A 22,500-nucleotide genomic window follows, 5' to 3' on the forward strand; every position below is an offset into this window, starting at 1 on the left:
GTATGCCTGCGTTAAACTAGGTTTTAAACTAGGTTTTTTCCGAGTATGCCTGCGTCACTTTCTAGAATAATCATCATTCTCATTCATTCACCAGGCTGGAAATATACCATCACATTTCTTTCAGCAAAGAAATTATTCTCAACAAGCAGATAAAGGCACTGAACATCCGTCGTTATGAACAGAGAAAACAAAATCAATGAGGGGAAGAAACAATTGGATGCCAGTGATAAAACATCTACCAGCCACTAGACAAACCAATGGTTGGAGATACATCCCAGAGAGTAAAACCACAACAACAATAGAGTGCGCAGAGAAAATAGAAGAAAGAAGGCAAAAAAAGCGAGAGTATATGAGAAGACTGAGAGCAAAGAGAAGTGAGGAAACTGAGATCGAGGAGGACGCAAAGAAAAAGATGCGAGATTTACTTCACGATGGAAGAAGTGGAGACAAAAGAACCAAAGAGAAAAGAAGACGAAGAGGAAAGAAATCAAAGATAGCTTGAACAGGACAGAAGAGAAGAGAAAAGGAAGAAGAAAGAAATAGAAGAGGCGGAAACTGAAGACCAAAAACACATATATTCAGTTTTAGTTTATATATCCAACTTTTTTGCTCTCGTTTTTTACTGCTGTAACGGGGTGAAACAAGGCAGTAAGTAAGCAATGGTGCCGGTTTCCAGTGGTGAGTTAAGGCCTGTGAGTTGCAAGATGTTGAATTTTCAAGATCTTGCAAGCAAGATCTTGAATTTTTTAAAACATCTTGCCGAAAACGGATCTTGAATTTTCAAAATCCTGCAGACAAGATCTTGAGTTTAAAAATCTTGCCTGCAGGATCTTGAATTTTGCAATCTTTCCGCCAAGATCTTGAATTTTCAAAATCTTGCAGGCAAGATCTTGAATTTTCAAAATCTTGCTGGCAACACCTTGGACATTTCAAGATTTTTATCATTCTACAAATGTCAAAAATTACCTGAAAATTTGCCCCGGGGGAAGGGTACTTGGGTTCAGTTTTGCTGGGTATGTGCCGCTGGCCTCTCAGAGCCCCTGCCCCATTATAGTCTTTTTTTGTGGCCAGTTATAGACCCCATCTTAGTCACTTTTGGGGAAAATGTAATTTTCGCTATCCCAACTAAGTCACTTTCTATTTAGTTTTTTTTTTTCTTACCCCAAAAATCCGAAAATGTGCGACCCCATTCTAGTAACTCTACTGAAAATACAACCCCATTCTAGTCAATCCAGTCGTGAAAATGCATCCCCATTAGCCTCTTATAAGGGAGTACCCCCCCCCCCCCGGGAAATTTGCACAAGGAAGCTGCACGCTACTGACCACTCCCGACCACGAGCACAATTATCCTCATTCGCATGTCACGTTGGTTGGTTGCTATTATTAACGGTGTACAAACCCGAAAAAAATGTAAAAAGGAAAGCTGGTGCATGCCACTACCCTCTAACAACCCGCAGTGCCTGGGCGTAGGTACATTTTCTGTAATCCATGTCGAAGCGACCAGAAGATAGACAGCGCCAAAAACGTGCTTCGTGCCGAGCAATAATCCTGCCGGCGCAACTCACCATATATGATAACTCACCTGACTCACTGCTGTAACTCACGAAGGATAACTCACCAAATTGGTGGTCCCGCTGTAAGGATCAGTCTTGTTTTCTATAATTTTTGATCTTACTATTTACTGACTCCCAGGCATGATCCATGTCTGATCCGGCATCCCTCAACGTCTTGTCGCTGCGGTCTTTCCAAATTTAGAGAGCTGGGGGTAACCTCAAGGACAAAAGGTCTTGGGACAAATCTTACAAATTACCGCTAAATTAGTTTGACCTACTAAAAAAGCCATGTTATCTGTTTACGACACATTTTACTCCCCCACACCCTCCCCCGTACAATGTTGAAGTTCCATGAGGCATTTTTCTTCACGGACTCAACATCGTACGGCGTGGGGGTAGGTGACCGGCTATTTCGTTCTCTTACTGTGTTTCTCTCGCGTGCTTACAAATACATCGTGAATTCGAATTTGTCCAACCCTTTTGTCCTTGATTCTTGTAGCCTTCTACGTACACGTTCTTTGGCTTGTCCGCGTCAAGCACTTGTGAGAAAGAGTTCGTGACGTGACGAGTATACTGCTGTGACAGAGTTAGTTTCAGCCTTGTGGTATCCCTGTGGCTCGCGTGCGACCTCACCTACCTCCTATACATTGGGGAAGTGGTCAAAACTACTTTGCTCGAACAGGACCAACCAAACCACAAAATAGATGGTGGTCTCTGCCTGCACCCCTCTTCCTCAACCTCAAAAGATGGTGTCTTTATTGCATCGCCACCCCTCTAACTAGCAATAAATTCAATTCAATTCAATTCAATTGAAAAAAAATGACAGTGAGACAGTTCAAACCTCACTTTTCTTGTTTATCTAGCAATGCTGACTCTTGCTAGCTGAATGCTGAATTTTTCTGTGTCAACTCAAATTTTAAAGCCAATAAAATTTTGTCGGTAATGTTCACGAGATAGGTGGTGTTTTTGATAACCCCCCTAGCCCAGTCAAGGTGGGTCCTCTTCGCAGCCCAGGGTATCCAATCGATACTGGCAAGCGGTGAAAGGAAAAGCAATCGATCAAACAATATCAATGGATAAAATTAGTTAACTGACATCGATTGGTATCGAGCAATCGATGACCTGATCGTTAGTCACACAGAAACCGTTCATCGATTAGTATTGGTAGCAAAACAAGTAAAACCCAGTTTTCTGAACTTGTTACACATAGTTTATTAGGTATTCGCAAATATGTGACTTCACGAAAAGAACTGAATGTTGCCCTTTTATTAAAATTACTTCCTGTAATAAGCCAGGCCGGGCGTAACGCCACATCCGCCTGTATTTACGAACCAGCCGCCCTCTCACAGACATGTAGACAAGGCGAGGTTTTTAGAAAAAAATTCTGGAAGCTACGGCAAATATCAGACCTGTCTGATAAACTGTGGTAAATACTTCGAATTTTTACCCTTCCCTACCAGAACTTCAAGATCAACACTTCCAAATGTATTTCAAATAAGATCTCACCATTTTAGGCGTAGAATATTTATTTTTAAATATTTATTTTAAAACAATTAGCGTGACGTAAGCGCCATTATTTATTGTTTTCTTTTAACCCACTTCCGGTGACCCAATTTCCGGTAGCTCTTAACTGCTGACCGCTTGAGCCCAGGCTCAGATCAACTTTGTTCTAAAATCCTAAAAATCAATTTTGGATGTTGCCGCGTTATCCAAGTGTTCGTAAAAATGTTTAAAAAGCGAAAGAATAAAACGAAACAAGACATTTTGACAGCAAAAGACCAACAGAAAGAAAACGAGTCTCCAAATCTGTCATCTGCAGCTTGTGAGAATGGCCATGATGATGTAGACGGATTTGACTCGGAGGGATTTGTCGACTTGACTCCCCCAGAGCAACAACCAAAATTATTGGGACCAAAGCAAAGCTGCCAGGTATTTTATCTATTAATCATTTATTTTACTATCTAAAATATAGAAGTCGAAGCATTTGGACGAAAATTTAACCCGAAAACTAACCGATTCATGTTTGTTAATATTGTGTATTTTTTCACTTCTGTATGCATGTTAATTGTTTGTCTGTCAAGGCACGCTGAGAAACTGGTCCGGCTTTTGTCGATTTAAATGTGCCATAAAGTACCTCTTGGAAATCCAATATATGATGCTCTTCTGGATGTAACACTTATCTTGTTTTCCACTTGAAATTTGTATACACTGTTCAAAGCGGCCTTTCTTAAAGCATACCTAAGCTAAGTACTGTCAGTTTAATTTTTTAAGAAAAAGTATTATATTGCTCAATATCGTAAGTTCGATAAAAAATAGCCTCAAGCAACAAATATTCTGTTTCATAAATTACACTGGTTATCAATTGCAAAACCAAACAATTCGCGTTAAAGAAATTTTGTTTAGAGTTCCCTTATATTATTTTTTACCCAAAATTCGAAAATTTTGGCAAAGCCCATATGGGCTTAGAAAGAAATATAAAAACCAAGAGGAACAAAGCGAAGTAATCCCAACGACGCACTGTATTTATCCCTATTGTTTCCTTTGAACAAAGACTGTATGCATAATAAACGTATGGGGCTGTGCGTAAATCTTGCCAAAATATCTCCTTTCAGGGCTTTATCTTTCTAAAAAACACCTCCATGTAAAAAAGGGATTTGTTCCTAGCTACTCTTGTATTTACAATGAGAAATTTAAACAAAAATGAATAATGATAAATAACTTTTTATTTACCGTCGACAGTGATTATAGCACAAGTGCTAGTGGGGCCAAGCATTTAACTTCACAAAGAAATAATTTAAATTGAAAATAACATGGTTGAAAATAATAACTGGCAGGAGGCAGACCAACTGGCTATTACAAACACGTCCAAGGAGTTGAACTCGGGGCTACCGAGAAACAACTCCAGCTGGTGGTTGGAGTAAGACTTGAACCCGGGACATCCGGATTTCAAGTCCGGCCCCCTAACCACTCGGCCACCCTGCCTCATCAGTATTGAAAACACTATGTAACTTGCTCAACATTGAAGTGCTCTTATCTGAAGTTGGTACCAGTAGAATCCTGTCAGCATCAGATTGTACATTTTGTTTTTGTTCAAAGTACATAGGGACCTTTGCCGTCAGTCTTGGCTCAGGTGGAAATGGTGAGGCTACCTTAACAACCCACAGGGAAAGAACAAGATTTGTGAAAAAGAAACTCAGAGAATATAGGGTATGATTTATTCAATAGAATGCCATTTGATAATTTTAATTCCAGCTAGGATATTCCAAAAATACAAACTACAGTGTAGTAACATCTGCACTCCAAAATCTTAGATCTATGCAAACATCCTTCCAGTCAGACTCTTAAATAGTAAGCCCAGGGCTAGCTTTTAAAGCTATGTTAGTCTACATTATCTTTAGTTAAGTCTAAGAGTTTCAAGCACTTGTAAGAGGCCCTCCAAGGGGTTTTGCCGACAGGCGACATTACCTCAAAATGTGGCGACAATCTTTTTCCAAAACGGCGACAGCCGACAGGAACGGACATAAAAAGCGCAACAATTTGTGACAGCGACAAAGCATACCAGTATCGGCAGTGACAGTATCATAATAATTATTTAAAACTATCATTGCAGGCAGCACATTTGATCAAGGACAATTAACCGAGGGTAAATATTTTGATATGTATTTCTATGGTACCGCATCGCGAAAATTTAAGTACCGACAACGACATTTGCCGTTCTAGCAAAAATTCGACAGCGACATTTTTTCGAACGAAACAGGCGACAAGTAGGCTCTAAAACACGCGACAAGCGACACCAGAACCCCCCTTGGAGGGCCTCTTGTAAGCTTTAAGGGCTGTTTTTATTTATCAAAACCAACCTAATATAAATACAAAATTTCGTCCAAAGATAAAGACCCAATTTAGAACAGATGCTTACGATGATATGCTTGTGTCTGTTTCTCAGTATGCTCAGAAAGGTGTGACTGTTGCTCTTCTGGTATCAAAAGATGGAATCAAGGTCATTACACCTGATGGACAGGTCAGTTGATGTGATATGGACCTTATTGTCAGACCTATTTTAACACCGTTTAACCAGTGGACTATTTTTGATTTCCTGACTTGGGTAGATTCACCCCCTACTGTTCTTATTTCAAAAACATTGAAGCTATCAATAAATAAAATTACAGCAAAACTCAGAGGGTATGTAGCCCTATCACATTCAATTTAACCCGCATTTTCATTGAGGTCTGCAAGATTGGATGATGATGCTATGTAATGTGGGAATTATTTAAATCATTAGATTGAGTTCTGAACACCAGGGCTCAGTTGTTCAAAGCCCAATTAAGCTAATCCTGGATCGGTTAATGTGAAGTTTGATTCAGGTTTAATATTAAGCATTATCTCCAAAAGATTTTGCCTTTCAGTTTTGACTTAGACTTATCTTAACCTTTAGCTTAAAATCAGTTTTGAAAAGCATTTTTAACTAGCAAGATGAAAAATCAGTTAACCAATTTATTTTACGAATGCTAAAAAGGATATAGAAATGTGGAAGTTGTATGGATAAACTATCTTATTTTTTGGCGGAAAATGCAAAAAAGTTGATTAAAGTTTTGAAAAACGTCTTGCAAATTAAATGTTGTTGCCACAGAAACATGAATATTTGTTTTTGTCTCAGCGTGTTAGAATGGCCCACGCATTGCAGAGGATTTCTTTTGCCACATGTGATCCAGAGTTCAGACTGTTTGCCTACATGTCACATAATCCTTCCCCACTAGGGACAGCTATACATTGCCATGTGTTCATGACAAAGCTTACTAGACAGGTAACACCACAATACAATTGAAGAGCTGAGAGCATATTAATCAGCCTAAAAATGACATTTCGGATCGCTTTTTTGTTGTTGTTTGATTTCAGATTCAGTGGAGTTTGTGCATGTGGCCTTGAATTCCTTCAGGCAGTGTCGCTCCAATGTTCTATCTGCTACTTTGCGCTGAACATTTTGTGATAAACATAGAAATTTTGCCATAATCATAGGTTTTTATTGCAAACAAAGCGCAAATTAGCAAATAAAACATTGGAGCAACGTTTCCTGAAGAAATTAAAGCCCACATGCAAAAACTCCGGTGAATGTGAGCTAGCATGCATGCTTGCATGACTGTACAATCGTGTAATCAGATAAAAATACCAGAAGGCGGATTTTTAGTCATTCGCAAGATCATGTAACTTGATTGTTTGATTGATAGATGGATTGATAGTCAAAGAAATTGATTAATTGATCAACTGATTGATGAATAAATTGATTGATTGATTGATTGATTGATTGATTGATTGGTTGGTTGGTTGGTTGATTGATTGATTGATTGATTGATTGATTGATTGATTGATTGATTGATTGATTGATTTCATAATTTGATTCCATTGTATTATCACCAATGAATATTCCGACCTTATTTTTCTTTCTTACAAGTTTTTTTCTTTTGGCACAAACAGGTGCAGAATCTAACAGCTCTGGTTGGCAAAGCATTTCAACTGGCATTTGCAGATTCAAAGTTTCCACAGGGTACTGAGCTTAAAATGGAACCTTTAATGCACACAAGCTCTGATGAGAGATTAGTGCAGGGAAGGAGATGGGTAGGTATATTAAATTTACTTTTTTGTTATAAATTTATTGTTAATTTAACTGAAACACTTATCTTTTTTTTGTTTAGCATTAAGAAAAACTTTGACCATTTCTACTCACAGAAACCATTCATCATATTTGATTTGATTACTTTTGAAACCAGTAGGTAGCGGGTCTTACTCAATCCAGTCACAGCAGGTTGATGTCCATGTCAACTCTGTGAGTGGTCTCTAAACAGGCTTCCCAGGCGCGCTCAGACGGGACGTTCATCTGAGCGCACCCGGGAAGCCTGTTCATAGGCTACTCTTTGAGCAGATACTGGACATCACCCCTTTGAGCATCCAGATAACATGCACTGTTACACTGAAGAAAATTCAACTAGGAAATATACCTACTGAACCCTATACCCTCCTGAAGCCATGGACCACAAGGGTCAGACAGCCAGGGGGGGGGGGGGGGGGTTAAAAGAGAAGAAAGGCTCAATAGAGCTTTGACAATAAACCAGAATAATCAACCCAAAGCCCCCTTCTAAAATTTTGAAAGAAGTTCTTACTTTTACTGTGGCCGTTCAGTTGATTTTTCAGTGCAGTAGAAACAATGTACCCCATGTGACCATAGAATGTAACCTTCAGTAATTTATTTCAGGCAAGGCTTGAAGCCCAACAGGGGCATGAATATTCTCAGCATGCAGTTATGGCTAGGCTGAGAAAGGAACAAGAAAAGATGCAAAATAAAAGTCCAAACACATCAAAAGAGCAAGCAACACCCACTTCATCAAAAGAGCAAATCACACCAAAAGCATCAAAACAGCAGGCCACACCCACCACATCATCTGCACAAACCTCTTCATCCTCGCCTCAATCATCTCCAATGGGAAGACAAAGTTCATTTGGAAAAGTTCATACTCCCCCTGAGGTGCGCAAGTCAAATCTTCCGCAGAGGAATGGAGTCAATACTGAAGCTGTGAAACAAACGGCAAATCTTTCTGATGATGTGGTAACTGATTCGATTATTGATGGGGGTGCAGTGGTGGGAAGACAAGAAGTGAAAAATTCAAATGCCACTCCACCTCAAAAAACAGACCGGAAAATCAGTGCACCTCCAAAATTAACGCAAAGCAATCAGGTGCAAAGAGAAAAGGAACGTCCTTTGTCATCTACACCAAATGTTAAACGAGAGCGTGCCATGACTCCGCCACCGTCGAGTTCAGTTGCCGTGCCCACCCAGCAGGATTTGTTGATGTCACCACTTGGAAAATCTGCTTCAGATCCAAATCTGGTGGCAGCAGCAGGCGGCAAAAAACACGAAACTGTGTCCAAACGTAACAGTCATGAGGATGAAAATTGGTACCTGCCTGGAATTCCAAGGTAAGTATTGCTAAATAACATCATTATTGACAATGTTAGAATGCGCCTTGGAATTTAAAAGGTATACTCCTGGGAGTTCAGTACTTACAGTAGCCTTAAGGGTTGCAAAATATTTGGAATTTTCTGGCAATCTTTGCCCTGAAAAAATAGTGGAGGAGGGGGGAGGGGGGGGTGCGGGTACTTCTCACAATTTTTGGTGTGAGTGTGTGGCTTGGTTCTCCAAGCTGAAATTTACCCTGGTCCCATGTCATTTTCATAATTTTCCAGTATTCTTTTTCAGACTTGGCTTTTAAAAATCCATACCTGTTTCCAGACTTTCAGACCAAAAAAGGTTAAAATCTATACGGCATTTCAGACCAAAATGGCTACAAAAACCATACCCTTTGGTGCTGAACATGCCTTTGTGGTTTACATTGAAAAGTACCCGCATCTCCCCTAGGTTTAACTCTGTTTGCGGTTTGAAAAATCTTAAACCAGAGGAGAGTTTAAACCACATATATACACATGAAAGGAATTATATATTTCTTTAGGAACGTTAAATGTGATACAAAGTAAATCTATTACAGCCAGATATCTTATATTTAATAATTTAAGAATTTTTGTTTCTTTTTTCAGGGAGTTTGTAACTGAAATGCTAGAGCATTCAGAAGAGGGCACATTCTTTGTACGCGACAGTCAAAGTCGGCCAGGATGCTTTGCTCTGACCATGCGAGTGCCCAGGGAGGCCAATCCAAGTGGATTTGGAAACTTTCTGATTGTTAAAGTCAAAGATGGTGTGATGATACAGGTGAGTTCAGTAATGCATTGTAGGTTTTACCGTCAGTATGGTGAACCTAACCTTCTGTCTTTTTCCAACAGGGGTTTAATACGGTTTTAGAAGATGTCACTGCTTTAGTCGAGCACTACGCCCACCATGCTGATGGCCTTCCATGCAGACTGCTGATTGGAGGATCCAACGTGCTGTGTGAGGATGAAGATTATGTGAACATGGTTCCCGATGATCCAGATTATCAGCATTTATCTGATTTCACTGCCATGATGGCTGAATTAAATTAAGATAGTGTGATGATTTCTCAGTCCAGTGGTGGTGGTGATGGAGTCAAGATCATGAAATGATAATTTAACCCTTTAAAGCCCCGGTGGTGACCAACATCATATCTTTGAATTTCTCCTTGCGATGTCACTGCTTGATTAAGTCAGGAGAATAAAGGTAATAATCACCAAAGATGAGATGCCTTGATTTTTAGACAAATTCTCCCAACTAGTAGCATAAGAAATATATGGAGGACAGTGGGGAGAGTATACATGTTGATACTGGATCTGAAAGGGTTAATCAGTCGCTTCACAGTGCTAAGGGTGGGTAGGAGATTCTAAAGTTTTTGGTGCTTGCAAAATTAATTATTTATAACGTATTAATATTATTTTAATCCTCACTTGTTATTTCACAGAAAATTATCATGGAAAGCCATTGTCACTGCTGTTTAGCAGGTCACTCTTTTTCATGTAGAAATAAATGGCTGTTTCATGTTTCACACTAAAACCAAAAAGTGAGAGGTCCTGAAATTGTCAATTTCGCTCTTAGTCCAGGGCCAGGTTGTTCGAAAGCTGATTAAAGCTAATCCATGATTAAAAGTTAACCAAGGTTTTCATCTCACTCATTAAAAAGGATTTTAAAGGCTCATTTTAAGCTAATGGTAAAGAAAAGTCTAAGGCAAAACTAAGGGACAAAAATCTTTTTGGACAAATCCTTATGGATTAGTAAATATACTCGCATCAAAGTTCACATTAACCCAGGATTAGCCTAATCGGGCTTTGACCAACTGGGCCCAGGCATGCATTGATTTATAAATTTTCATGTAAACTCAAAAAGATGAATGCCTTGTTACCTACACATGAAATCACAATGCTATATATATTTTTCAAAGGCAAGGCCAAAAGTGCTGCTTTGAGATGCTCATCAGAAGCACATCAATGGTTCAAAATTGCTGAGTCAAAAATATTATTTTATTGTATGAATTATTATTTTTGGGTATTTTTTGGCCAGTACTATCATGTTTCAATTTGAAAGAGAGATTGCGTTGGTTATTTTTTGTTTTTCATGAAGATCTACTAACTTATATTTTATATTATACAAAAGAAAAGTGCTAATATAATTTATATAGCTTACAGATGTGGTCAAGATGTTTGCACTTCTCCTCCCAAACTTCAGGGGGTCGAGAAGAAAACTGGCATTGAGGCTAACAAGAAAATTGAATGAAGCCTTGAATCTGAATTATGATTCCCCTCTTTTTTTTTTCTCCTCATGTATAGTAGAGTACCGTGTGGCATGAAATTTCCGCAGGAGTTTAATTGAAGGGGTGCATGGAAAAAAGCCCTAAGTGACATCTGGTCTCATGTCAAATTCTCCTTTGCTCGTGATAGAAGGAAGAACAAGGTAATCACTTAGGGCTTTTTTCCACGCACCCCTTCAATTTTAATAATTTTTTTCCAGGGGTGACTGGAACAAAGCCCTAAGTAACCTCTGATAAATTGCAAGATTCTCCTTCCAAATTGCCTTGTATTTGCCTGTGAAATGAAAGGAGAATTTGACCTTACATCAAAAGTCACTTAGGGCCTTATTCCACACACCCCTTCAATTGGTAAGTGAAACACTTGGTTGAGAGCAAAAATCGCCTCCGTTAAGATGGCAAGACACTCTCCCTACGGAAATTGAGTGATTTTCACATGTATTCACCTGTTCACTTGCTCTACTATCCTGGACAAAGCTGAAACTGCTCATAGGCTATAGTATTCAGAAATTTCATTGGTTTCTTAATTTATGTTAAAATATTTAATATAATGATACTATGTAATCAAATATATTGGATAAATTATAAATTGTTGTAGGTACTCGAATAAGTAGGGCTGATTGGTTTAATTAATGTTAATAAGAGCGTGGTAATTAATAGGAAACAGAGTGGTTTTCGTTTCACCTTGAAATTATTAGGCACCACCAGAAAGAAAACGAAGGGAAAATAGCAATTTGATTGGTTTAGCAACCAAAAGCAAACGTACACGGCTTTTGGTTGGTTCCAATCTGTTGGCTGCGAACATTCTAGAAATCAATCGACATTCCTTTTTAAGTCAGACCGATTTTAGCATCCGATTGGTCAATCGAAAAATGTTAGTTCCATATTTGGGAGTTCTTGGTGGGAAAACGAAAAACGCGTTGTTTTGATCTTTACAGCTAGTGGCGGGTGAAATAGAAAAGTAAACACTTCTGGAAACCATATTTTAACGTGAAACGGAAACCACTTTAACCAATAAATATATTGTTATCCGAGCTTCAGGAAGCGCACAGAGAATATTATCAATAATGTATGAAAGAATTCGAATGTGTGTGTATGCTGGGGCCTGGTGCCTATCGTTTAAAGTAATAAAAGTGACAGGAAAAATCTGTATGTAGCGTAGTTATTTTCTCGTTTCAATTCGTTGACATATTCACTATTTTCTGGCTGTCCAATGTCCACTACGATCCATTAACATTTCAAAAACACAGAGCCCTAAGATAAAACCGTTAAGTTCTGAACGTTTTCTTCCGTCAAAATCCACAAGAAAAGTTCCAAAGTTGACAACGAAGTCGGGGATCAAACGATGATCACATTTGGATGTGGGCATCCACTGTTAATATTCAATCTACATACATACATAGTTTATTTTTTTAACGCAGGTTAGGAAAAAGTGAGGCAGCCAGAGGCTGATGTGGACCTGCGATAATCATTCAATAAAATTAAATTATGTGAAAAAAAGGACAATAAAAAACGCACTTCATAACTGTCAGAAATAATAAAAATCAGTTTCTTGTTAGCAAGCTAGCAAGACTTTTGCGAAAATCAATGTTTTCCAATAGGGAAGTGTCTTTCTTTTAATAGTTTTGCTATAAAAAGTTCCAAAATTGTAAATGGTTTGAACTCAGGAGTCATGTCATAAGTACGTAAATTATGATCATCCGGGTGAGTGTAGTCCTGAGAAGGACTGTTTGTGGTGACTTTGACTGACGTTTCGACAACCTGAGCGGAAGTCATCTTCAGAGTCAAGTAAATTGTGGAACGTCAGTACGTGGTATATACGTCTCTGGTTGTTAACCTGATTGGTCAGCGAAGTCCAGATGTTATTGGTCGTTTGTCAGTAAGCCGTGATGTTATTGGCTGTGAAGACTGTAAAAAGTGATTGGTGCGTTTCGATCCGTCTTTTGTTAGTCAAAAAAAAAAAAATTGGGAAGATCGCTCAGTGCATGCCGACCAAATGAACTCGGAATAAAGGACGTATTTTAACCACTGTCTCCTTTGTTTCCTTGACATTTTGGACGTAATTAATACCCGGACATGAAACAACGTATAAATAAACGTTACATTTTATACGCGTGCGCACGAATAATAGTCGTTCAGTTTGAAGACGCTGATTATTAAATGCTTCACTTTTTTTAACCCAAAGAATGGAGTCCGGATTATTAAAGCACTTTCGTAAGCCTTAAACGGGAAAACTATATTAATTTGTAGATTTAACAGAATGCTTATGATAGCCAATCTAAAATGCTTGGTCACTTCACTTCACTTTACTTATTGAGTGTAACCTTGGCTATTGCCAATATAATTTACACAGCGCATCGGTCCTCAAAAATTACAATTTCCTTATCTCCATCACAAAGGCTTTAAGCTATAGCTTATGTCAATGAATGACTGTGGGAGGCTGTTACAAGAGTGTCACAGCTCTCGGTATGAAGCTAAATTTATAGACACTAGTGCGAGCGTATGGTGGAATTATTTGTCTAGAGTGCATATGATGGGTTCTACGTAGTGACAAATCCAGTCTTTCTGAGATATTTTTGGTCCAAAGGTTTTTTAATTCATTGGCCTGAAAAGGTGGCCGGGAAATCAACTACTTTGGTGTAGTACTAACCTACAACCCTGGCCAATTGGTTTCGGGACACTTGACGTTTTTGTACAATTACACAACTACCGATAGTTTAAGGTCCCAAAAAGAATCTAAGAAACTTATTCCCCCACCCAAACCATGTTGAAGTTAATAATATGTACAAGATTTGCGAGCACTGTCTGACTCCTGACTCTCAACATTGTTTAGGGGGGGGGGGGGGGGGGGATTTTCATGTTTTTGAGTAAAAAAGGGCCAAGTGTCCCAAAGGTTTTGGTCAGGATTGTAGAAAGGCTGGTACGATCTACTGCAATTGCCTGCACTTTGCGGCACATCAGGAGGGGTAAATCCCGCTTTCACTCCCGGGGGATGCAAGTATAAAGACTTGTAGTGTCTCTCTCGTTTGATAAATCTTTAGTGATGGACTTCCCCTTTTCAAATTACAGATTATAATATATGCTCACTGCTTCTTGTCGATATATGCTTCAGCGTTTTCCAAAGCACCGTTTTCATAGCGCTGCATGGAAATTCAGGTCGCCATTTTCAGAATCATTTTCAAAAGCTGTCGTTTCCGATAATCATATTAGCTTTATTGTTTTATTACAACGGCAAACTGAGCTGAACATCTTGAACGAAATAGTATGGGCGGGAGGAAAAGCCATTTAACATTTTCAAAGGAACGCTAACTCTTGCCTCGTAAGTTCATAGCTACAACACCAGATTTGCATCAAACCTTAATATTTATCGGCCGAGGATAATGAATAATTACGGAGCTGCCACTTTTGCATTTGCAGGGTCTAAAATTTGGGAAAAAATTCCCTCTAAATTAAAAAAGCTCTCATATAATAGCTTCTACAAGCAGTACAAATTGTACCTTTTAAATACCCAATGAATATTGGGTATTTAAAACGTACTGCCCTCACTATTAATTATCATCTCTATTGTTTTTAAGTAAAAATTGTAGTATGTTTCTATTATTGCACTTTTATTACTCTTTACTTTTTTTTGCTCTAGTTAGTTGCACGTTATACGCCAGTTAGTTGCACGTGGCAGTGACCAACTCGAAAGCCTAAGCTCCTTTGGTCACTGCGCGCATTTTACTTTTCACATTTATGTACTTTAATGCTGTTACTTTTTTTACATATTGTAATTTCCTTTTGTTGTAAACCATGGAAATAGTGCATAAAAATAAAACCCTTAAAAAAACCTTAAACCTTATTACGGGGCTGAAGTTTGGTAAAAAACAACCTTCAGTGTTCCACATGGTGCAAATGATAATGATAATAATAATGATGATGATGATGATGATGATGATGATGATGATGATGATGATGATGATATAAATAAATAAAACACAAAGCACTGAAGTCAATCATTCCACCAAATGAGTTTATTACAACACATCTTCAGCATAAAAATAGTAAACAATTTCCAAGTACGATACAAATTCAAAAGTTCCAAGACCCTACCTATTTACCCTTACATGTAACCCTGGTGTGCGCTGCTACTTTAAAACTACTAATTATTACTGTTTCTAATTGGATTATGTAAAGTGCATCTATATTCTTGTGACTTCATGATGAAAAGCACACAAATAATTTGACAATAGATTTGTTACAAGCTAAATCTCATAACCAGTCAACAGACAAAATCCTGGATGAATTTCACATACTTATGTGAACGCTGAAAACTGAAGAAAGTGATCTGCAAACCCATCCTGAAATTATGGCTAATTGAGGATACCTCGTTGTCACAGATAGTTAATCAGGTCATAATGCATTAATCCTAATTGCTCTGGAAAGCACTGCCTTAAATTACTCTTCAATTCTTAGCGACAGCTTTTAAACAAGCTAATGTATTCGATGAAGATTTTCCTGAAACACGAATGATCCGCATTTTCCCAACTTGAGAAGAAACAAGTTGTAACGCTTGGCAAACGTCTCAACAAATTTTCCAGAATCACTACCTAAATTGCAAAGAGTATTCCTTCACTCCTCACTTAAGTAATAAGTAGCTATTTTTGAAATCACAATTATTATTTCAATAAACGTTCAGTCATTTATTTTATTTGCCTCGCTTAAATGCAGATCCTCAAAATATCTTAATTGTTTTTATTTTTCAATTCTGCTCTCTTCGCTCTACTTTAATGAAAGCAGTGAATCATCTAAATTAACTAATAGAGCGGTTTCCAATTCAGTGTCGAAAGTAATTCGCGTTTGCTTTGGTTCTGATTTACTACGCTCTGTGATTGGTTGATAGTAAGCTCGCGCCACTTTTTCAACCAATGAGAAGTAAAAGCAAAACCACTCGTGACTTGCTTGCAAGCGTTTTCCCACGCTTGGTACCGGTTACGCCGGTTACATGTATTTGCTACGAATTCTGATTGGTTAATTGCGTTATTTACGTTTGTTGTGATTGGTCTTTGGTTTTGGTTTTACGACACTCGATTGAAAACGGCTTGACCTAGCAATAGATTTTACTTATTATAATTTTCTCTTACATTAACTCAATTTGGCTAGAAATACAAATTCCCGAGATTTGCTCAAATTATTATTCACCACACAGAACAAAACTTACTTCAGCTATTTTTTATTTCAACAATTTTGCCACTGAATTTAACGTAATTTGCTTTTCTTCGGCTCGAACTTAAGTTACGTGACGTGAACTTTTTGGAAAGCTGTTTGTTTTCAAGAAGATGGAGACTGAAATTTAGACCTCTTCAGTTTTGAATATAGAAGTCTGGAGTTTCAAGTTTTCAATCCTACTGTGAATTCAGGTGGTATGTAAGTATTTCCGTGATACAAGCAATGTGAAAAGTGATCTGATCTCTAGTGACTGCATTGATCTTATAATTTAAACTGACTTGTCAATCAAAAACAGCAGACATTATACACATTCCTCAGAAGACATCAGTAGCGGATTAATGTATTCAAATCCTTCAAACTCTGATTGGTCGATGGTCTCTAGGACTTTCCTGTACGCGAAACAGAGAAAAAAACGTATTATCTATTGACATCACAACATTTTCATAATTGCGGACTTCTACAGTATTCTGAAAGTTCTTCTACATAAAGGAGCTTCAGAGTACAATTCAATTTCAATTCAATTCAATTTTATTTTTCACACGTACAACGAGATTCAGTACAATACATAAAAAACAATAAACACTTATATTACAAAGGAGGATTAAAAAGAATTAGGATAAATTTGTTTGGTACAGGGGAAAAAGCTTAATCTGGTTTCTGTCGCAAGAAGAAACGAGGAGCTTTACTGTTCCCCTCCCCCTTCCTGGAAGGGATATTAGTTCATCACCAGATACCCTAGGAGTATTGCTACTCTCCCCAGGATGGGATGGAAGTCCATCACAGGATACCCAGCATTAAGTGGAATGCTAGTCTACCACAGGATTACGTAGCATTCTGCAGGTTTCTCCAAAGTTTTATGGCTCCCCATATTTGTTTTAAATTTATACACTTGGGCAGTGTAGAGTAGTTTGCGTGTCTCGGAGATAGTGGTTCTTGCGCTCTGAAACGATTGTAAAACTGTTTAATCCTCAATTACCAGTCAAATTCAACTTTACCCGTGTGGTTTCCAATTTTACCAATGTTTTCACAGATACAATGATGTTACGCTTTGCTTTTAATTACTTATTTCTCACTTATAAGACGCGTCAAGAAATTAAAAAGAAAAATGATCCTGAATAATAATCAAGAATAACTGTAAAGCCAGAGGTACAACTTACGGATCATCCGGTGTTAGAACTACTGGTTCGTTTGTAAACTGAGGATCAAAGTTTCCCAGTCCATACTGATCTTCAATCCTGGGTTTGAACGGAGGAGGAACTTGACGGGCCTCCAACTGGCAAGGTAAAGGAAACAAAAGGAAAGAAAATAATTACGTCGAGTTCTAAAGCTCCTATAGACACAGGGGACTTGATTTCTTTATTAGGCTCTTATACTCAGGGGAGAAAAACCCAATGCGCTTAAAAGCAAACAGTAGGGACACCTGCGGTCCGTTCTCTAACGTCAAGAATTTACATCTCCCTACTCATAGCCGCCCCTTACACGCAGATACTACTTGAAAAAAAGTCACCTTTAGCAACCAGGACCCAGTTGTTCAAAGCCCGATTAAGCTAATCCTGGGTTAACGTGAAGTTTGATTCGAGTTTGATTACTAATCAGTAAACATTTTTCCAAGAGATTTCTCCCCTTCAGTTTTGATTTAGACTTTTCTTTACCTTTAGCTTAAGAGCAACTGTGAAAACTATTTTTAACAAGCGAGATGAAAACCTCGGTTAACTTTTAATCAGGGATTAGCGTTAATCGGCTTTTGAAAAATCGAGCCCAGGGTGTTTTTAACCTTTAATCAAGATGATTGCCAAATAACAAACTAATACAGGCAATGGGCGTTTAATGATGTTATACAATTTCACGCGGTCGGTAACATCAGAATGACGGTTTGAAAGCAAGATAAAGAGTAATAATCATAAAGCCTTGAAATAACAACCATGGTCAGGGTGTACAACACTTATTGGTCAAGTAATCTTACAGTGCCTAACATCAAATGTTTGAACACAATTCACTTGTACGCATAGTTGGTTTCATGACCTTTTCTCGTTATAGTGTACATACCTGTTCCCAGTCAACTGTCCGGAAAAATACATGTGACGTTATATCTGCAAATCCAGTCTGCGGATGACAGCCCAGGCGCTCAATGGGGTTCTAATGACAGAGAAAAAAACATTTCACTTGCTAGTTCAGATAGAAAAATGAACACAAATAGGGAAATTAAATTGTTCAGTTCTTGAGAAGATTTGCAAAGATTTCGACTTTTTGGTACGTATTCAGAATATTCTCATTACAATCAGTTTCCACGCTGAAGACATCATGTAAGGCAACGATTTAGAAGGAACACTGTAAATAGGGGGCAAGAGCACGTTCTCTAGAAAGTAAATCCGTGGTTCCAGGACTCGAGACTAACTTGTTAGCTCGCTAGCCCACTAGTTAGTAACAGGTCTGATTTTACTAACCAAAACAAACTTTTCATTCACACATGGCAGGAAGCAGATTCTGCCATTTGTTGCTTTCGTAACAGAAAATTTTCGAAAAGTGAATAGTTTGTTTCCTTTTTAGCTTTTTCAACTTGCAGCGAAGTCTTTGAAATCCGCTAACAGTCTATGTTTTAATTAGTTTTCTCTTCTCTCAATTTGCGTAAATGATTTTCATTTTTGTTTGATCTTGCAGTGCTTTACAATTTCACTAGCCAAAATGGCTAGTGATACGACAAAACTAAATTTTCACTAGTCTGTGACTAGTTGGCTACCGTTAGTCTCGAGCCCTGGGGTCCGATTCTCGAAAGTCCCGGGTTTCTTTCCGAGCCCGGTAAGTGTCTTTGGCGATAAATGTTTCTTAACAGAAGTCAATTTTTGTTAGCTTTGAATACTAAATTTTAAAATCTTATAATTCTATGAAAACATTGGCCAAGTACCATGTCTGTAATCGCAATGTAATCAGCGAAAAAACGTTCAAAAATATACTTATCGGGCCCGATAAGTTACCGGGACGTTCGAGAAACGGGCCCCTGGGCCCTTCAAAAAGCGAGTTACGGCTTCAGTTCACATTCACGGTACATAACAATATTATAGAAAGCAATATAGTGAGTATGGGAAATTAGGGTTCATTAGCTACACTGACCTTGTTAAGGAATCCTTTGAGTACAGACGCTGCCTTGACAGACAAAGACCTAGGAATTCTTATTGGCTTTTCTAGAATAACTGGATAACGACAAAAAAGAAAAAAAACTCCAATTACCTTCAAGTACTTACTTCAATCAGTTAAAGAACAGAAAAACAAACAACGACAGCAGCAACATAGGATCGATTTCGGCTGCTCTCTCAATTCCAGTCTTTTCCTCATTTTTCAAGCTTCTAGCACAGGGGAATAGGGCGCATGCGCGACGCACGAGTGGGGTGAGGGAGAGAGGAAAGTAAGCTTACTTTCCCTTCTCCCCTCGCACGTCGCACCCAATTCCCCTTCTCCTTTCTTCCCCTTTCTAGTGTCGGACACACAGGCTATGCGACAAGTCAAACCTTGAAAGAGATAATCCTCTGTATTTTGATCAGGATTTTCTGCACTCCCTACAACATCGAATGGTGATCTTCCTGCCAGCATTTCAAACATCAGGACTCCCAGGGCCCACCAGTCCACACTGATACCTATAGCCAACAAAGATTAATATAGAAATTCTCATTACATGTTGTCACACCCTTCTTGTCATGTTGGATCAGATAATTTAGTAATGCATAACAACAAAAAAATATCATCCAATGAGCAATTTTCTTTATTGTAATGAGCCTACTATCCCAATGTCATGTAAAACAGATTCTGCATATTTGCTTCCACAAAAATTCCTCTAATTGCATTACGTACCATAATCTTCTCCTCTAAGAATCTCAGGAGCGATGTAGTTTGGTGTTCCACAAAATGTGCTTGTTGTGTCACCAGGACGGAGACCTTCCTGCAGTTACAATCATATATGAAGCAATTCTGAGCTACCAAGGATGTGGTATTTGGCATGTTACAAGTGTATGGGACAAAGAAAAAATTCAGAGTTCCCCACCGGAATCAAAGTAATGACCTTTCATACATCAGTTCTACGCTTTAATGACCAAACTACTGGAAGACTTGCAGCAAGCTAACTAGTTCATTTACTAAGTACTAGATAAGAGGGTTTACTTTGTTTCTAAAGAAGCTGTGGTGCGCATCGGTGGGGCAAAGCTGCTTTGTACATTTGCTCTGATGAAGGGCTAAGAATACTTGAAACATCAGCAATTGAAAATCTTTATGGTGGCCAAATTACCTTTACAGTAGTTGCAAGTTGTCAACTTAGTCGATAAGACCCAAACTTAGTTCATTTACTAGGTTTATTTACCTGGTTTTAATTAATAAACTTCACTACAGGGAGAACAAGTCTTGTATTTTGATGTGTCAAACTCATCAAAAACAATGCTTGTAGCACCAGTGCAAAATGGCCACAAGCTTTTTGCATCAGTACACCTACTCCTCCAATAGCAACCTACTATGTCATGTAAATTTCACAATCTGTGACTTCTTCACAAACAAGACATTTACTTACTTTGCACATTCCATAATCTGTCAGTTTCACATGACCATCAGAATCAAGCAGTACATTATCAAGCTTGAGATCACGATATATCACTCCTAAAACAATAAGCAGTGACAGACATTAAAATGTAATTGAATGAATTTGGATTTCAAATATATATTTACAAAACTACACACAGTTATTTACTTACCTCTTTCATGTAAGAAGTTGAGGGCACAAGATATTTCTGCAGAATAAAACCTGTCCAAAAAAATTTGAGTCAGTTAAAGTTTTTAAACGTTCATGCTATGTAATTTGCACATGTATGTAGAAACCAGTCATCATTTTATGGATACTCAAGTTTAAATAATGTACAAATGTACACATGTATAAAACAACTTACAAAATAGACCATTTCTGAGTTGCTTTGAACCTCATTATGAAAGCGAGGTTAAGTGCAAAGTTTTTGTTATGAAAAATAATTTTCATTCATATGCAAACAAAACTAATTTTCATTTGAAAAGTTTTGCACTTAGCCTCGCTTTCATAGTGAGGTTCACAGCAATTCGGAAATGGCCTATTTAATGTACATTGTAGCTATATATTGTAATTTATGCACACATGAGAAAAATATTATACACACACACAGACCATGTAATTCATAAATTATTTATGAATTCAAGGGAAAAACAGTTTAATATATGCACATATGCATACATGAAAAATATAATTTATTACCTAGCATGGTCCTCAGGTAGTCTCCGTTGTCGTTGCATGTGGTACATAAGATCACCACCACTGACAAACTCAATCACAAAGAACAACCTTGAAAACAAAATAAAAACTCATCAAACACTGTGAAAAGTGCAATTTAAAGCAAGCGATGAAGAGAGTTGGAGCAAAGGGTCTGCTTGATTTGGGCTAGAGGTGTGGAGAGCACTGCAAACTGAAACCACAGACCTCTGATCTCAAGTGTGATATACAGTTTATAAAATGGATCGTTATGCCTCTGTTATTGTGATGAACACGTAATCAGAACATGATAAACTACAATATCAATGTACCTGCTGGACGTTTGAAAACATGAATGAAGTCCAACCAAAAATGGATGATTTGACGCTTGTTCAAACACATGCTTCTCTGTTTGTACCCAGTCAATGTCCTTTTAACAAGAAAATTAATTTATTTAGTTTAAAAAATGTTGAAAACAATAAAAGAGAAAAAAGGGTGAAGGGTAATGACATTTGCGCAGGGGAATGGGGTGGGGAGGTATTCTAGGATGAAACTAATTTTTGTCTCTAAGGAAATTTAACGTACATGTAATTATATCATGGTTGACAAAATTCTATCACAAGCTGTTACACATTTTCTGAGCTAACTGAGTTCAATGGGTAAATTTTACTTCAAAACTTCACATTCTGAAACCAACAAACCTCATCATCATTAACAAGTTCTTTCTTGACAACTTTCATGGCATATATCCTTTTGTTTTTCTTTAACTCCACCTAAAAAAAACAACAATCGTCAACAAACAAAAAGACGCAGGTCAACTGATGGTCTAAATAGCACATACTAACTATAAAGGCAATTTCTGAGTTGCTTTGAGCCTCGTCATGAAAGTGAGGCCAAGTTCAAAGTTTTTATTTGTGAAAATTAGTTTTCATTCATATGCAAACAAACATTAATTTGCATATGAAAAGCTTTGCACAAAGCCTCGCTCTCATATTAGGCTCACAGCAACTCGGAAGTGGCTGCATTATCATTTCGTTTCACATCTAAAGACTTTCACTTATCACGCTTAAGAGATTGATCATGATAATTAAATAATATTTCTTGATAAAAACTGTGACTGACCAGTAATACTTTAGCATAGCTTCCTCTGCCTATGACTCTGAGAAGTGTGAAGTCATTCAAAGAAATCAAGAAACTGCTTCCTGATGATGCCTCCTTTGCTTTGGAACCTTGA

At 37.9% G+C, this 22,500-nt stretch overlaps 2 protein-coding genes across 3 annotated transcripts in view; one reads left to right on the forward strand and one right to left on the reverse strand.

Moving 5' to 3' along the window:
* Positions 1-3,236: 3,236 nt before the first annotated feature.
* Positions 3,237-11,957, forward strand: LOC146488817 (uncharacterized). The gene is made up of 9 exons (XM_085113879.1): positions 3,237-3,482; positions 4,650-4,760; positions 5,497-5,571; positions 6,208-6,354; positions 7,023-7,163; positions 7,798-8,519; positions 9,135-9,306; positions 9,378-10,876; positions 11,164-11,957. Exons 1-8 carry the CDS (start codon positions 3,279-3,281, stop codon positions 9,573-9,575), a joined length of 1,770 nt encoding a protein of 589 aa, XP_084970005.1. The 5' UTR covers positions 3,237-3,278; the 3' UTR covers positions 9,576-10,876; positions 11,164-11,957.
* A 2,848-nt stretch (positions 11,958-14,805) lies between these two features.
* The window catches only part of LOC146488818 (protein kinase C iota type-like), a 21,783-nt gene continuing 14,088 nt past the window's right edge, over positions 14,806-22,500 (reverse strand). For both annotated transcript variants that reach the window (XM_085113924.1, XM_085113931.1), the window contains 12 exons: positions 22,389-22,500; positions 21,968-22,039; positions 21,599-21,696; positions 21,273-21,359; positions 20,746-20,795; positions 20,565-20,650; positions 19,859-19,946; positions 19,519-19,644; positions 19,124-19,203; positions 18,062-18,151; positions 17,173-17,288; positions 14,806-16,404 (listed from right to left, as the gene is read on the reverse strand). The exon at positions 22,389-22,500 is cut by the window's right edge and continues 55 nt beyond it. In XM_085113924.1, coding sequence (XP_084970050.1) covers positions 16,317-16,404; positions 17,173-17,288; positions 18,062-18,151; positions 19,124-19,203; positions 19,519-19,644; positions 19,859-19,946; positions 20,565-20,650; positions 20,746-20,795; positions 21,273-21,359; positions 21,599-21,696; positions 21,968-22,039; positions 22,389-22,500 — 1,093 coding nt within the window. In that variant the 3' untranslated portion in view covers positions 14,806-16,316. The remainder of the gene's footprint in view (positions 16,405-17,172; positions 17,289-18,061; positions 18,152-19,123; positions 19,204-19,518; positions 19,645-19,858; positions 19,947-20,564; positions 20,651-20,745; positions 20,796-21,272; positions 21,360-21,598; positions 21,697-21,967; positions 22,040-22,388) is intronic.

This window comes from Pavona decussata, unplaced genomic scaffold (genome assembly GCF_977016875.1).
Source record: "Pavona decussata unplaced genomic scaffold, jaPavDecu1.1 SCAFFOLD_8, whole genome shotgun sequence".
In the NCBI taxonomy this organism is placed as follows: Eukaryota; Metazoa; Cnidaria; class Anthozoa; order Scleractinia; family Agariciidae; genus Pavona; species Pavona decussata.